The sequence below is a fragment of the Myotis lucifugus genome, unplaced genomic scaffold (genome assembly GCF_000147115.1).
Source record: "Myotis lucifugus unplaced genomic scaffold, Myoluc2.0 scaffold_55, whole genome shotgun sequence".
NCBI classification, from domain to species: domain Eukaryota; kingdom Metazoa; phylum Chordata; class Mammalia; order Chiroptera; family Vespertilionidae; genus Myotis; species Myotis lucifugus.
Window position 1 is genome coordinate 777,610 of NW_005871103.1, and position 14,487 is coordinate 792,096.

At 54.0% G+C, this 14,487-nt stretch overlaps 1 protein-coding gene across 1 annotated transcript in view; it reads left to right on the forward strand.

The window, feature by feature from the left end:
- Nucleotides 1-14,487, forward strand: part of LRIG1 (leucine rich repeats and immunoglobulin like domains 1) — a 102,128-nt gene that overhangs the window by 78,330 nt on the left and 9,311 nt on the right. Inside the window, exons 8-13 of the mRNA XM_023754037.1 lie at nt 1,698-1,841; nt 2,114-2,149; nt 2,585-2,665; nt 5,764-5,835; nt 6,478-6,549; nt 9,795-9,958. Of these exons, the coding sequence (XP_023609805.1) occupies nt 1,698-1,841; nt 2,114-2,149; nt 2,585-2,665; nt 5,764-5,835; nt 6,478-6,549; nt 9,795-9,958 (569 nt within the window). The remainder of the gene's footprint in view (nt 1-1,697; nt 1,842-2,113; nt 2,150-2,584; nt 2,666-5,763; nt 5,836-6,477; nt 6,550-9,794; nt 9,959-14,487) is intronic.

Consider the following 14,487-nt stretch of genomic DNA (forward strand, 5'->3'; position numbering starts at 1 on the left):
GGGCGGCCGGGCCGACATGCCCCTGCCCCTGTCCCAGGTCTAAAAGATGGTTGTTTTGGAGGAAAAAAGTGGATTCTCATTGCGTTTGTTACTTCAGTTCAATAAGCTCAAGGTTTCTCAGTTCTAGTCCAGTGTGCTCCTTTACTTTTTAGAAGAGGGTTGGGGTGGGCTTTCTGTTTTTTAGTCATGACTGCAAGAAAAGATGTACCCTCCGAAGTGAGCGATGGTTATGAGGCCAAGCCTCTGCCTGTCTGGCTGCTCGCCGTCACCGGGCAAACTCGGGGATGTTTCAACCTGCTGTGGCGTCCCCATCTGTGCCTCCCTGTCCATCTGTACCCCCCCCCTGCCCCTCCCCCCCCTCCCCGCCCGGCTGCACTGGCCTGGAAACCCATCATTCCCCGAAGAAAGATCCGATGTCCCGGCCTCTTCCTTTCCTTCCACTGCCCTTGGGTGTGAGTGTGAGTGTTAGCACCCCAGGGGTTTATTCCTGACCCTTCACCGCGGTGCTGTTGCGTGGCATTCTCACGTGGTCCTGGTGGCTCCTGCCTGCTCCTTGCTCAGGCTGGAACCCGATCAGGAACCCCAAGACCCATGGTCTCCTGCCATCCGGGCCTGGCAGCCAGGGAAGCAGCAGGGTCTCCCAGGTCCGCCCGCCCGCGGCAGGGGCATGCGCCCTGGGGCCAGAGCAGCTGTGAGAGGCTGCGGGCAGTGTAGGCTCGTCTGTGCCCTGGAGAGGGGTAGAGGAGTAGAGGGGGTCACAGCAGGACCCTTGCGGCCTAGCAGCTTGCCCAACACCCAGGGCACCTCGAGGCCAGATTTAGGACCGCTTGCCAGCCTGGCCCCGCCCCTCCTTTAAGCTACATCCTTTGACTGCAGGTGAGGATGTACGTTTGATCTCCTGCCAGGTCTCTGCGACTGACAGACAGCAGGACTTATTTCTGCCGGAGGGAGAGAACGCACTCCCTGCTGCTGTTAAACTCTCATCAGTCTTCTCCAAATTTATTGTCCGTATTCCTGCCCTAGACCAAATTTCCCATTTTTCAAGGATAGATGACTTAATACACCAAGGAACCAACCTAGGCAGGGCTGTGAGAGAGGAGCAGGGGGTGCCCGGAGGAAGGAAGGTTTGATTCTGACGCTCAGGGAAGCTGGTCAGCTGACAGTGGGGGGTGGGGGGGTCACCATAGAAGTCTGGACAGGAGGCTCTGGTGCCCAGGGAGATGCCCAGGTGAGGCGGAAGGCCTGTGAGGAAGGCTTGTGCCGGGTGGTGGCTAGTGGTGCCCTCTGCTGGCCAATGTAGGGAGCCTACCTGGGCGCCTGCTCCCTGTGCATACGCTGGGGTCCTGTCAATCTCAAGCCCCTACCGAGAAAGCCTCTCAGAGTCTGGGTCAGGACTGGCCCTGGGCACCCACGTGAGGGCTGGAGCCTTGAGCCTTGAATGTTCCTGAGCTGCGTGGCCTCTGCATAGTCCTCGGGTCACCACACTTCCTGGTCTCTGTGACCTCCACGAACATCCCAGGAGTCAGACTGAGTGCCAGGCCCTGAAGGGTCGCAGCTGCCTGACCACTCTACCCCCGGGATGCTGGTGCTGTCCCCTCCCGCTGAGACCCGGCTGGCATGGCTGATGCCCAGGAGGGGAGCGGGCAACCTGGGCAACCTGCAGTGATGTTGCTCCCTCCCCCCACCCCCCTCCACAGGATTCTGTCCTTCAACAACCTCACTCGGCTGGACGAGGGGAGCCTGGCCGACCTCAGTAGCTTGAGCATCCTGCGCCTCAGCCACAACTCCATCAGCCACATTGCGGAAGGCGCCTTCAAGGGACTCAGAAACCTGCGTGTCTTGTACGTCTCACCGTGGGGGAGTGGAGGGGCTCCCGCTGGGAGGGCAGTGAGCAGCCGGCTGCTTCGTTGGGGCCCCTTCCACCGGCTGCCAGTCAGCATTGGACCCAGAACTGAGCTGCTCTGTGCGCAGGCTCACACTTTTACATAATCAGCTGGAAAAGAACTGGGGTGTGTCACCCCATATACTGGAAGGTTGTGGGTTCGATTCCCGCTCAGGGCAAGTACAGAAGGCAGCCAGTCGATGCTCTCTCACATGGATGCTTCTCTCGCAGCCTTCCCGTCCCTCTAAAGTCAATAAGCATGTCTCGGTAAGGACTAAAGAGAAAGGAAAAAGAAAAGGATCTCTGGTTGGTGAGAGAACAGACGGAAACCTGACTCTTTGTGCCGGGCCAGGTGTCCGCTCTCTGGGTGGACACAGACCAGGCTTCCCACATGCTGCCTGCAACCCTCCTTCCCGGCCCCGACCCCGGCCCACGGGGAGCAGATGAGGTGGGGGAGCTGCTTGCTCAACGTGCGTCAGGCCTGCGGGAAGCTGGGAAAGCCAGGCCTCCCCGCATGGGGTGCACCCCTGGGCTTCGGGCTCAGCGGCCTCGCTTCTCTCCATCGAGTGTCGCAGCTGGGCGCCCAGAATACACTTTTATGTTTCAGCCTCACGGTGGCAGTTTGGGTGGCAGTCTGTCCTCCACTTCCTGTGAAGAACGAGTGGAGAACTGGGTAGTGAGCTGTCTGTCTGTCTTCCCCAGGGACCTGGGTCATAACGAGATCTCGGGCACAATAGAGGACACGAGCGGCGCGTTCACGGGGCTCGACAGCCTCAGCAAGCTGTGAGTATCGCCTCCGACGTCTGGGAGCTCCACCCAGGAGGGCCTCGGCCCCGGGCACCTGGGTCCCAGCCCAGCCAGGGAGAGCCGCTGGCGTTGGTTTGGGAAGAGAAATCTGAGGAGAGAGGGAGACGGGCTCCCAGCTTCTCTGGCCAGTGGTCTTGTTGCCCTGGGTGTTGGTTTCTTTAGGGCTGGAGACCTGGTACCCTGGGCCTGTCAGAGCGCCTCCCCCACCCCATTTAGAACTGATGTGAAAACAGCCAAGTTTTCCATTGTTCTTTGCACGAAGGAGTCTTGACCTCTTTCTCAGTTTCTAGAAATTGTGTGAAATGTGTAAAGCGAGTCTTTAATCCAGTGATGGCGAACCTTTTGAGCTCGGCATGTCAGCATTTTGAAAAACCCTAACTTAACTCTGGTGCTGCGTCACATATAGAATTTTTTGATATTTGCAACCATAGTACAACAAAGACTTATATTTTTGATATTTATTTTATATATTTAAATGCCATTTAACAAAGAAAAATCAACCAAAAAAATGAGTTCACGTGTCACCTCTGACACGCGTGTCATAGGTTCGCCATCACTGCTTAATCAGTGTTTTGTTGTCGATCGTAATTTTAAACAGAGGCGCTTACAGGTAGTGTTGGAGCTATTTCCATTCAAGGTGTCTGCTGTTCGTTTTGTTCTCTGAGTTCCTGGACTTGGCCAGTCCTTCCGTGAGGCCGTGCGTGTCCCATCTAACAGTCCGCGAGGGCCGGCTGCCGTGCGGCCTTTCTGTTGAGGAAACAGAACTGGAGGGGTTTGCCCAAGACCACGCGGCTGGTGGGTGGCAGGTGGCGTTCACCCACGTGTCTCCCTTGCCCCCCTTCTCTGCGTCTCCCCAGCACTCTCTGCAGGAGTGGGGACCAGAGCAGTTACCACTGTCCACCTGCCTCTCCGAGGGGGTTTGGAGGAGGACAGACAGGCCTGCTGCTGCCCGAGCCTGCCCCTGACCGGAGGCGGGCGAGTGGGGAGTACCATCTGGGAGCAGCGGTGCGGGGTTCTGGGGAGCGTGTACAGTGAACGTTTCTGATGTGTTTTGAGAAGTGGTTGTCATACCTTCTGTGCTCAGTTCTGAGTAAGAAGCTGTGCGTGCTGAGGACAGTGTCTCTTCTTGCGTCCTGTATTCTGACAGCTCGTCACAAATGCCAGTCAGTCCTTTTCCCTGAAAACGCTCCCTCCTCCCCGCCTCCTGGCCCCTTTACCACCCCCCCCCATAGCACAGTGTGGGGTCTGCCACATGGGACGCCCGAAGCCTGCTCTTCCTCCACAGCAGCCTTGCATCAGGGCTGTCCTCTGCCAGCCGAGCCCTGCCCCCACCCCAGATGTCTGCGGGGAGAATGTGGGCCTTGTTTCCATCTACCAGCAGGGTGATTAGCCCTGCGTACTTGAGAATTTGCTTTATTGCTATTGTCACCATTAGAAATAACAGCCTGCCCTCGCTGTAAGAGAGGCCAGTGTAACTCATATTTAATGGCTGACAGAAGCACAGCTTTCCTGGACCTAGTTTACTAGTTTGCAGGAGACTTCAACACAGTCAGAGCATTTGCTGAGTAATGCGAGGTGGGCGGTGCTTCGGGGCGAGGGGTTTAGTGCCCAGGGTGCTGTTACTGCTCCGCTGGGGGAGGGGGGGGTGGGCTGGAAGGGGGAGGCCACTAGTTAGCGTGGCCACCGGCATCTGTGTGCGTGGTTTATTTGGTCTCAACTGTAAGTTGCAGATTGAGAGGTGGTGGACATTCCGATGAGACTTCACATCCATGCAGACTGCCTCCGGGAGAAAGGAGAGGCAGCGGGGTCTTGGCCTCCGTGCCCCCATCACCTCCGGAGGCAGCAAACAGCTGGCTTTGTCTGAAGGCTACACTCAGTTGCTGGGGCGGGGGGGGGGGTTCCCTTAAGCAGAGGGCCCGAGAGGAGAGTGTGTGGGGCATCGGGAAGCCCCGATGGACATGGGCTCGCGGTGGCCAGGTAGCAGGCGGAGACAGCGCCTTCCTCCGGGGCTGGCGACTGCATCTGTCTATTCTGAAGTAGCATCTATTCTGAAGGAGCATCTATTCTGAAGGAGCACCCGGGGTTTGCCGAGTCCCCAGGGCCCTTCCAGTTAGGCTGGTGCTGGGCCAGCGGTTGCCCTGTGTCCTTAGATTTCTCCAAGGCTGTGTTTTCTGGCCTTTGTCCTTTCCGGGAGGTCTGGGGCTTCGTTTTCCTTGTGGGTCCCAGTCTTCACGTAGGTCTGCAGGTGGAGTTGGCCTTGAGTTGAGATCTTGCTCCTGATTCTCAGTGGACCCTGGACGAGGAACCTCCCCCTTCGCCCTGCATGAGCCAGGCCGGCTTTCTACCCTCCCTCCCCGCCTGCCCGCCCAGGCGTCGTCCCCCAGGTCGGCAGCTCAGATCTCCAGGGGTCTGTTCCCAGCAGTCCCTCTGTAACGGGCCTGGGGGGTCCCGGGTGCTCGGCAGGACCCCGTGTTGGGCAGCCAGCTCCCTGTGCGACAGGTTCTCATCAGAGCGCCTGGTGCTGAGGAGGGAAACCCTGGAGACCTTTGGTTCTTTTCATCCCCCTTGTCCCAGCATCTTTCAAGGGGCTGGCTTCCCCCCCCCCCCCCCCCCGCAAACTCCCCTTCCTGCCTCTTCCTGCCTCTCCTGCCTCCCTGGGGACCTCCGTCCCAAATGCAGTTTTTAAAAATGGGGGGGATTTGGTTCTGAAGTTTCATTTCCGTCTCTTAACACTTCCTCGCTCTTCCGAAGCCACGGCTACCCTCAGCCCCACCCTCAGGTGGTCCGTGGAGAGAGGCAGCCAGGACCAGGTGATTCCCACTTAATGTCTGAGGGGCCTTTCTGGCAATCCCAGCCTGTCACCGCCGCTGAATTCCAATGAAGATACGCCTTTCACTTCACAAAGGGGGAGGCCTGTGCGCTACTGCCCGTGAGCTCAGCGCAGGCCAGGCTTCCACCTGCCCCTCCGGACACACTGTCAGGCAGCACTGCCCTAACTGTGTTCTTTCTCCCGCCCCTCCCTGTCGCCCCCTCCCCTTCCCCCACCGCCCCTTGTGGATGTGTGGAAACTGCAGATCTCTGTCTGGAAACAAGATCAAGTCAGTGGCTAAGAGAGCATTCTCGGGGCTGGACAGCCTGGAGCACCTGTGAGTACCTGGGCAGACCTTCCCTTCCACCAAGTGCGGCTCGGGAGCCGCTGGCCACTTAGCCACAGTTGTAAGCCAAGACGCAGGCGATTGGAAACGCCAGCTGCTTCCTTCTCGTTATAAGTCACTTCAACGCTGGCCTTTATTTGCCTGTGCCAGGAGCCTTGCACTGCACATGGCCCGGGTGAGCTCCCAATTAATGCAGCCGGCGATGGATAAGTCCCCTCCGCCTCCTGCCCTGCCCCGGCCCCTCCACACTCCCAGGGCCTGGCCCGGCCCAGCCTGCCATCTCCGCTTTAGTGGCTTCAGAGAGCTTCGCGGGAGGTTTTCTCCCCGTGGTTCCAGGGAGGGTGACTCCAGTGCTGGATTCTTAGTGTATCTTGTCCGTGATCCAGGCTGACCTGTTGGAAAGGTCTGCCTGTTGGCTTGGTGGGCAGGTCTCTCCTGGCTCATGCTCCCCTGAAGGCTGGCTTGTTCCAGAGTTACTCCCCGTGCTCCTGCCCATGTCTGCGAAAAGACAGCACGGACATGGGCCTGGCTCCCCGCACAACCAGGCCGAACTGAACACCCCGAGCCCTGGCTCAGGTGCGGGCTGCCTAGAAGGTGCGGCGCTCTGCCTCAGTAAAGAGTGTTCTTTTGCAGGAACCTTGGCGAGAATGCGATCAGGTCTGTCCAGTTTGATGCCTTCGCGAAGATGAGGAACCTCAAAGAGCTGTGAGTACCTGGCCTTCTGGGCCCCATTAGCACCCGCAGTGTCAGAGCAAGAAAGGCCTTATTTGGATTGTGCCTCATCTTATGAATAGTTGTTACCCCTTATCGTTGTGTGTAACTTACATTTTCTTTTAAAAAGATTCCCTGTGGGGTTACTCTGGACCAGGGGTAAACACACCACTTCCAGCTGGTCCCAGCTCTGGGTGCCATGGGTCTGTCTGGGCAGCGCAGACTTGCTGTAGCGGGCGGCGGCCGTGAATAGTGCGTAAGAGACGGGCGGGGCCGGGTGCCAGGCAGCTGGGTTAGAAGAGACAGCCCGGCTGCGCTTGACCAGCGCTGCTCTAGGTCACGGGACACGAGCTCTAGACCATGCAGTCACCCCTTTAATTAGGCAGGGACACGTTTTCATCTTCTGGGTTTGCTTAAAATGAAGGGTCTGTGTCGAGCGGCTGCTTTAAAGGACGTGGCTGTGAGCAGGGCAGAGGTGACTGGGATGTCCGGGCCCAAGGCCCTGGAGTTCCCGGTTGGTGCTGCGCTGTGGGCTGTCATCGTGGGCCCGTGGGTGACGATTGAGCTCCCCCGTGTCCTGTCTGTGGCAGAGGAGCTCGTCTCGGGATCTGGGTAGCGGCTCCCACGTTCCTTTCTTCTTCGGTGCAGAAATCCGATGCCGCAGCCGCAAGGCCTGGCCGGAAAGTTGGCCCCTGAGGTGCGGCCGTGGTTCTCACAGGGGCTGGCAAAGCGCAACGCCACGGGAGGGCAGTCTGCACCCCGACTCCTGAGGCCGCTGGGGACCCTCGATTGCAGGCAGGCAGGGGCGTAGGAACCAGAGCGGGAAGCAGGCCCTGGCGACACCCTCGTGGTGAGACGTGACTGTGCTGTGAGGCTCCCGCCCGCCCGGTAGTGCTTTTCAGAAGGGTCCTCCGTTAGCACGGGAGTTCGTGGGAGGAAGGCACACGGACGGATGTGTGACATGGTAGAGAGCCGGGCGTTGATTGTAAAGTCTAAGCGGTGAGTACGTGAGTGTTTACGTTACATTTCTTCCAGCCTTTCTGTTTTTGAAACTTTTCAACTATAATGTTAAAAATATCTAAGTAAGTGGGAAGAGGATATTTGAGAGAAAGGGAAGGACAGGAGATAAGATGTCCCTTTGGCCTTCTAAAAATGCCGGTTTCCTGAGACAGCGTTCTAGTTGGAAGCAGCTGCACACTCCCAGGTGCGGGACACGGCCCTCCCACCCCCGCATCTGCGGGCCGGAGGCGCAGCTTGGCCCTCCGCCTGCGTTTCCCATCAGTCACTGCGTGTACCAGCTGTGCCTGGCCCTGGGCCCAGCCTTCTGCTGGAGAAACGGTGAATTCCACTTGGTCATTTTCTTCCCCATCAGATCAAGGCAGGTTGTACTGTGTGCTTAGTCATCCTCTGGGTAAATTTCCACAGGGATGATTAGAAACACACTCTGAGTTGGAGTCATGAAATGCACGAGGGAGCCGCGGAAAGAGTGTTGGGACGGCTGGCGGCGGCCACGGAGGACGTTGGCGAGGCTGCGCTTAGAGTTGGGGCAGTAGGCGTTCAGTCTGCAGGGCCTCGGGTTGCTGGCAGGGTCCTTGTCCAGTCTCAGCCCAGCCTTTCTTTGCAGCAACTCGTGTGTGTGCACGAAGGCCAGGGCCCAGCGCCCTCCCCTCCCTCTCCTGTTGGTCCTTACGAAAGCTTTCTCTCCGCCGAGTGCCGGTAGCTCGCGGCCTGGGCTCCCGAGGGGGCTTCATTGTGGAGGATGGGGAAACCCTCAGGATGGGACGCGGGCCAGCAAGGACGCTGAGTGTGTGGTGTGAGGCTTGACCCTTTCCACACACGTTTCTCACCCAGGACAATGTCCCAGTTTGTTCCTGTGGCTCAGATGAAATCTGTCCCTGTCCCCCGCTGGGTGCCGAGCGCCGCACACGGAAGGCCCAGTGTCTGGCTGGACACATGTCCGAGCACCAGGCTGTCCTGCTGCTTGAGAGGAAGGGGCGGCACCCAGATCCCCTCCTGGGGGGACCTGTGAGCTTCTGACAGGGAGCGCTCCCCTTGTCACCAGGCCATTGACTCTGCAGCAGAACAGCCCCCCCGAGGTCTAAGCACAGAGCTACCTGCCCCCCAAGTTCAGATAAAAGCTAATGCCGATTTTAAGGTCTGACCTGGGCCAGCATCCCACTTATCATGGCTTTGAGGCAGTTCTGTCTTTAAAAAGATACTTCCCAAAGTAAGCTTAGTCAGTGAAGATGCCCAGCTAACCGGGGGCCAGCAGGAGCGGGCGGGAAGCGAAGGTGTGATGTGGCCGACCGGCTGCAGCGTCGCTCCCTGGCTGTGACCTCAGCAGCCACAGTGAAACAAGGGAGCTGTGCTGGCTGCTTCGCGTGGCATCTGAGGAAGATGGTGGGTGAGACGGAGGCTGAGGGTGTGATGTTGGCCCCTGTGACGTTTGGCGTTTCCCGGCACGTGTGTCCTGGGGACGGTGTGTGACCAGGAGCCCCGGTGTCTCCTGGGCCCGGGAACAGGGCAGTGAGACCCTGGGTTGGCTTATCTTCGAGTGACTCTGCAGGAAGGAATGTCCAGAGATGGCGATTCCGATTTCTGTTCAAAAGCGGATCCTCAGTTGCTGAGAAATGAAAATGAAAATATTCTCTGTTTTGGTTGGAGCCTCACAAAACCTAAGTGGCGCGTTCCCATGCCCCGGCAGCGCGGTGAGCTCAGCTCTGTGGGAGCGGAGCCGCGGGCCTCCCTGGTGCTGGTGCAGCGACGCGGGCGGACGAGTGTGGGCCAGGCCCGCCTCCGAGGAAACACGCAGCCCTGCCCCAGACAAGGGGCCGTCGTGTAGAGGTGGCGCCTCCGCAGAGCCGGTGCAGCATGGAGATCGCGGTCCCAGGCCCCCAGCGGCTCCCTTGTTCACCAGGAGCCCTGCTCTCAGCCCGGAGCATGAGCGTCCAGTCACGGCAGAGCGTGGCTGTCGGAGGACGTGTCTGAACGCGGCTGGTGCTGTGCACGTGGTCCTCGGGCCCGCGTCCCAGCGTCACCCAGAGCGTGTTAGATGCAGGGTCGTGGGTCCACCCGGCCTACGCAGCCAGAAGCTGCGTTTTATCAGCATCTCCAGGTGGATGGCCTGTGGCTGCAGAGGGACCGGGAGGGAACCATGCCCATCAGCCTGCTGCGCGAGCGGCAGAAGCTGACCAGGCGACGGGTCGCTGTGGCGCTGAGCGTGTCTGTTTCTCTTGCAGCCGCATCAGCAGCGAGAGCTTCCTGTGTGACTGCCAGCTCCGGTGGTTGCCCCCGTGGCTGCTGGGCCGGACGCTGCAGGCCTCCGTGACCGCCACCTGCGCCCACCCGGAAGCGCTGCAGGGCCGGAGCATCTTCTCGGTGCCCCCGGAGAGTTTCGTGTGCGGTAAGCCCGTCTGTGGTCGTCTCCCGTGCCGGGCGCGGAGCCAGGAGCTCGTCACGGGGTGGTTCCTGTGACCAGAGCGGTTTCCATCAGCCGCTGGGTGCTGCTTGCCTCCCACGGAAACCACACGTGGTGTTTACGGCCAGGCCGCCTCCTTAGGCGGTTCTTGGAGTCCAAGCTTTAGGCAGAAGGGAGTGGGGTGGTTCAGTTACAAATCAGAGTAATCAGTTACAGGAAGATAGTTTGTTATTTCAGGAGGGCTCTGGGGCCTGGTGTGGCTGTGGATTTGCTCAGTGTCGGAGCCTGGGTTTTAATGTATTTCTTTCCAACCCCAAGAATGAAAGGTTAAATGCAGGAAGAACGAGTCCCAGGAGAACACGCGCTGTAGTAAAAATAATTCCTTCATGTTGACTTGCCCTCTTGCTGTTTCTCAAACCACTGAATCTGCACTTGTAGCTTGAAATTCCTTTTCCTTCTGATTGTTGGAACGCAGCTCTTGCCCAGGGGTGGTTGGGCTCCAGCGCAGATAGGAATAATGCAGTGGCCAGGGAGACGTGTTCCAAGAATGACCACTTGTGCGCTGTTTCTGGTCTGTGCTCTGAGCAGGAGCGAAGGGGGTGGGGGTCCCAGGCCTGCCTGGAGCAGCTGGGCCAGCAGGAGTCCAGCTGCCTCCATCGCTCCTCCCCGTCGGCCCCAGCTCCGGTCCCTGCTCTGGTGATCATAACCAGGAGCACCCCTAGTGATATGGGGGCCCCCGTGGGCTACTTCTTGGTCCTACTTTGTACGCACAGTCATAGCCATGTGCCCGCCCACCTTTCTCCCGATCAGTCCAGCACAGCCTTAAAGACCCTGCCAACGTGGTAGCAGCTTTTCTTACTGATCAGTCTCCCGGGAGCTCTGTGCAGAAGGTGGGGTGCACGTGTCTCCCACCCCTGGGGCAGATGGCTGTGTGCCTAGTGCTCCTTAGGGCCTGGTCCTTAGGGCGCCAGAATGGTCAGAGCTCTCTGAGGTCGAGTGCTCTGCCCTCTCTCCCTCTCCTTTCCCTTTATATGTCGCATGTAGCCTCCAGCCTGTGGCCCTGGCATGTTCTGGGCTGTAGCACCTCTTACCCCCTGGGGCTCCCACCCAGGTGTCATTGGGTGTGGGTGGGAGCCATGGAAACACTGGCAGAGAGCAAAGGTGCAAGCTCTGTAGATGTGAGCATCGCACCCACTAGAGGGATCACAGGAATCAGTTCAGATAACAAGTGAGGGTGCGGGTGGGGAGAGACAGAGCCCCCTGTGGTGGGGGCAGGAATGGTGCAGCCGCTTGGAGACAGTCTGTCAGTTCCACAAACAACCAAACAGCAATCCTACTCTTAGCTCTCTACTCAGAGAGATGGAAACACGTCCACATGGACACCTGTGCACGAAGGTTCATAGCAACAGGACTTGGAATAGCCAAAAAGTGGAGCTAACCCAGTGCCCACCAGGTGATGAATGGATAGATAAAATCTGGCGTAGCCATGCAGTGGAATATCATTGGGCCATAAAAGCACAGATGAACCTCACGAAAGACCACATGTTGTAGGATTGCGGTCACATGAATAGGAAAACCAGTGCAGGTGGCAAGCAGATTAGTGGTTGCTGAGGGCTGGAGGGAAGGTGGGAGAAGGGATGGTAGCCAACAGGTATGGGGTTTCTTTTGGAGGTGGTGAAAATGTTTTTAAAATCGACTGTGATGATGGTTGCACATATTTGTGAATATAGTAAAAACCATGGAATTATATACTTTAAACAGGTGAATTCTATTTCAATAAAGCTATTTTTTAAAGATAAACAATTTTTATACCATAAAATTCACCCCTGTAAAGTGTACAATTCGGTGGTTTTTAGAATACTGAAAAGTTGTGTAACCCTCACTACTAATTCTAAAAGGCTTTCATCACCCCTAAATGTGCTCCATGTCCCAGGCCCGCAGCCGCTGCTCTACTTCCATCTCTCTGTTTTATGTATTCTTGATGTTCATGTAAATGGAGCCTTACAATATGTGGTCTTTTGTGCCTGGCTTGTTTCACAGCATAATTTTTTAGCATGTATCAGTACTTCATTCTTATAAATGGCTGAATAATAATCCATTGTATGGATATACATGTTATTTATCCATTATCAATGATGGACATTTAGGTTGTTCCTCTTTTTTGGTTATTGTAAACAATGCTGCTATGAATATTTGTGTCCAAGTTTTGTGTGAATTCTTTTGGGTCGATAAGTAGGAGTGGAATTGCTGGGTCAAATGGCAACTCTGTTTTACTTTTTGAGGAACTGCCAACTGTTTTCCAAAGTGGCTGCATCATTTCATAGCCACCAACGGTGTATGAGGGTTTTGATTTTTCCACGTCCTTGTCAGCATTTGTTACTTCTTAATTTATCTATAATAGATGATGCGAAGTGGATTTTCAGTGTGCATTTTTTTTTCACTATATATATTTTTTAATTCTCACTCGAGGATATGTTTTTCATTGATTTTAGAGAAGTGGGGGTTGGGGAGAAAGAAACACCAATCAGTTGCCTCCCACACATTCCTCAACGGGGGATTGAACCCACATCCTGAGTATGTGCGCTGACCAGGAATCGAACCCACCACCTTTCAGTGTACAGGACGATACTCCAACCAACAGCCACACTGGCCAGAGCTCATTGTGGTTTGATTTGCATTTCCCTAATGACTGATGTTGATCATGTTTTCATATGGTCATTGAACACACACACACATACAATCTGCTTTGGAATAATGGCTGTTCAGATCCTTTGCTTATGTTTGTCTTTTTATTGAGCTGAAAAGTTCTTTATTATCGAGATACTAGACCCTCATCAGATATATGCCTTGCCAATATTTTATCCCAACCTGTGCATTATTTTTCCATTTTTTGATGGTTGAGGCACAAAGGTTTTAAATTTTGATAAAGTCCAGTTTCTCTATTTTTTATTCTGTCATTTCCATTTTTGGTGTCAGAGCTAAGAAACTGCTGCCTAAGGCAAGGCCATGGAACCTTTTTTTCTAAGAGTTTTATGATTTTAGTTGCCACATAGACCTCACTTTTGTTTTTTTGAAGAATAATTTGACTATTGTTCACTTGCATTTCCCTATAAAGTTTTGGATCAGCTTGTCAACCTCTGCAATCGAAACAATTGGCATTTTGAAATAGGGATTCCATTGAACCTGTACATTAATTTGGGGAGTATTGCTGTCTTAATATTAATTCATGAAAATGGGATGGCTTTTTGTGTGTTTTTTGTTGTTGTTTTGTAGCTCTTCCGTAATTTCTTTCAGTGGTGTTTTGTGGTTTTCATTGTACACATTTTAAAAATTCTTTCTGGAGCTATTTTAAATGGTATTCTTGATTTCATTTTTAAAGTTTCATTGCTAGTGCATAGAAATGCAAATGAATTTTATATCTTGATCTTGTATCCTGTAACTGTGTTGAAATAATTTATTAGTTCTAATAGTTTTTCAGTAAATTCCTTAGGTTTTCTTTATATGTGATCATCATGCCATTTGGAAAAAGATAGTTTTACTTCTTTTCCAGTCTGGCTGTCTTTTACTTATTTATTTTTGCCTAATTGCTCTGGCTAGAATCTCCAGTACATTATTGAGTAGAAGTGATGAGGGTAGACATTCTTGTCTTTTTTCCTGCTCTTAGGGGGAAACATTCAGTCTTTCACCATTAAGTCTGATGTTAGCTGTGGATTTTTCTTAGATGACCTTTATCAAGTTGTGGAAGTTCCCTTCTATTTATGATTTGTTCATAAAAACATTTCAGCTTTTCTCATGAAAGGGTGTTGGGTTTTGCCAGATGCTTTTTTTGCACCTGTTGATGCAATCAGGTGGGTTTTACCTTTATTTTTTTGATAATGGTGTAATGCCTTGATTTGTGGATGTTAAACCAACCTTGTATTGCTGGGATAAATCCAGCTTGTTCATGCTGTATGATTCTTTTTACATGTTGTGGGATTTGTTTTGCTAGTATATTTGTTGAGGATTTTGTTGAGTTTTCACTTGTAAAGGTGTGTACTTTTTTTGTTTGTGGTGATGTTTTTGTCTGGTTTGTTAACAGATAAAATACTTGCCTCAGAGAATGAAGTTGGGAAGTGTTCCCGCCTAATACGTTTTTGGGGAAGAGTTTATAAAGATTGCTGATAATCCTTCTTTAAATGTTTGGTAAAGTTCAACAGTAGTACCTTTTAGGTCTGGGCTTTTCTTTGTGGGAAGTTTTAAAATTATTAATTCAGTCTGTTTACTTGTTAGAACTATTCAAATTATACATTTCTTCTCCAGTCAGTTTTGGTAGCTTGTGTCTTTCTCAGAATTAGTGCATTTCAAACTGGTTGTCTAATTTGTGGGCAGTTATTCACAGTAGCCCCTGTATTGTTCATTGCTGTGAAGTTGGTGTAATGTCCCTTCTTTAATTCCAAATTTCGAGTCTTCTCCTTTGTGCTCTTACCTTTTCATTTCAGCCTGAATGGCTTCCTTCTGTGTTTCTTGTAAAGTAG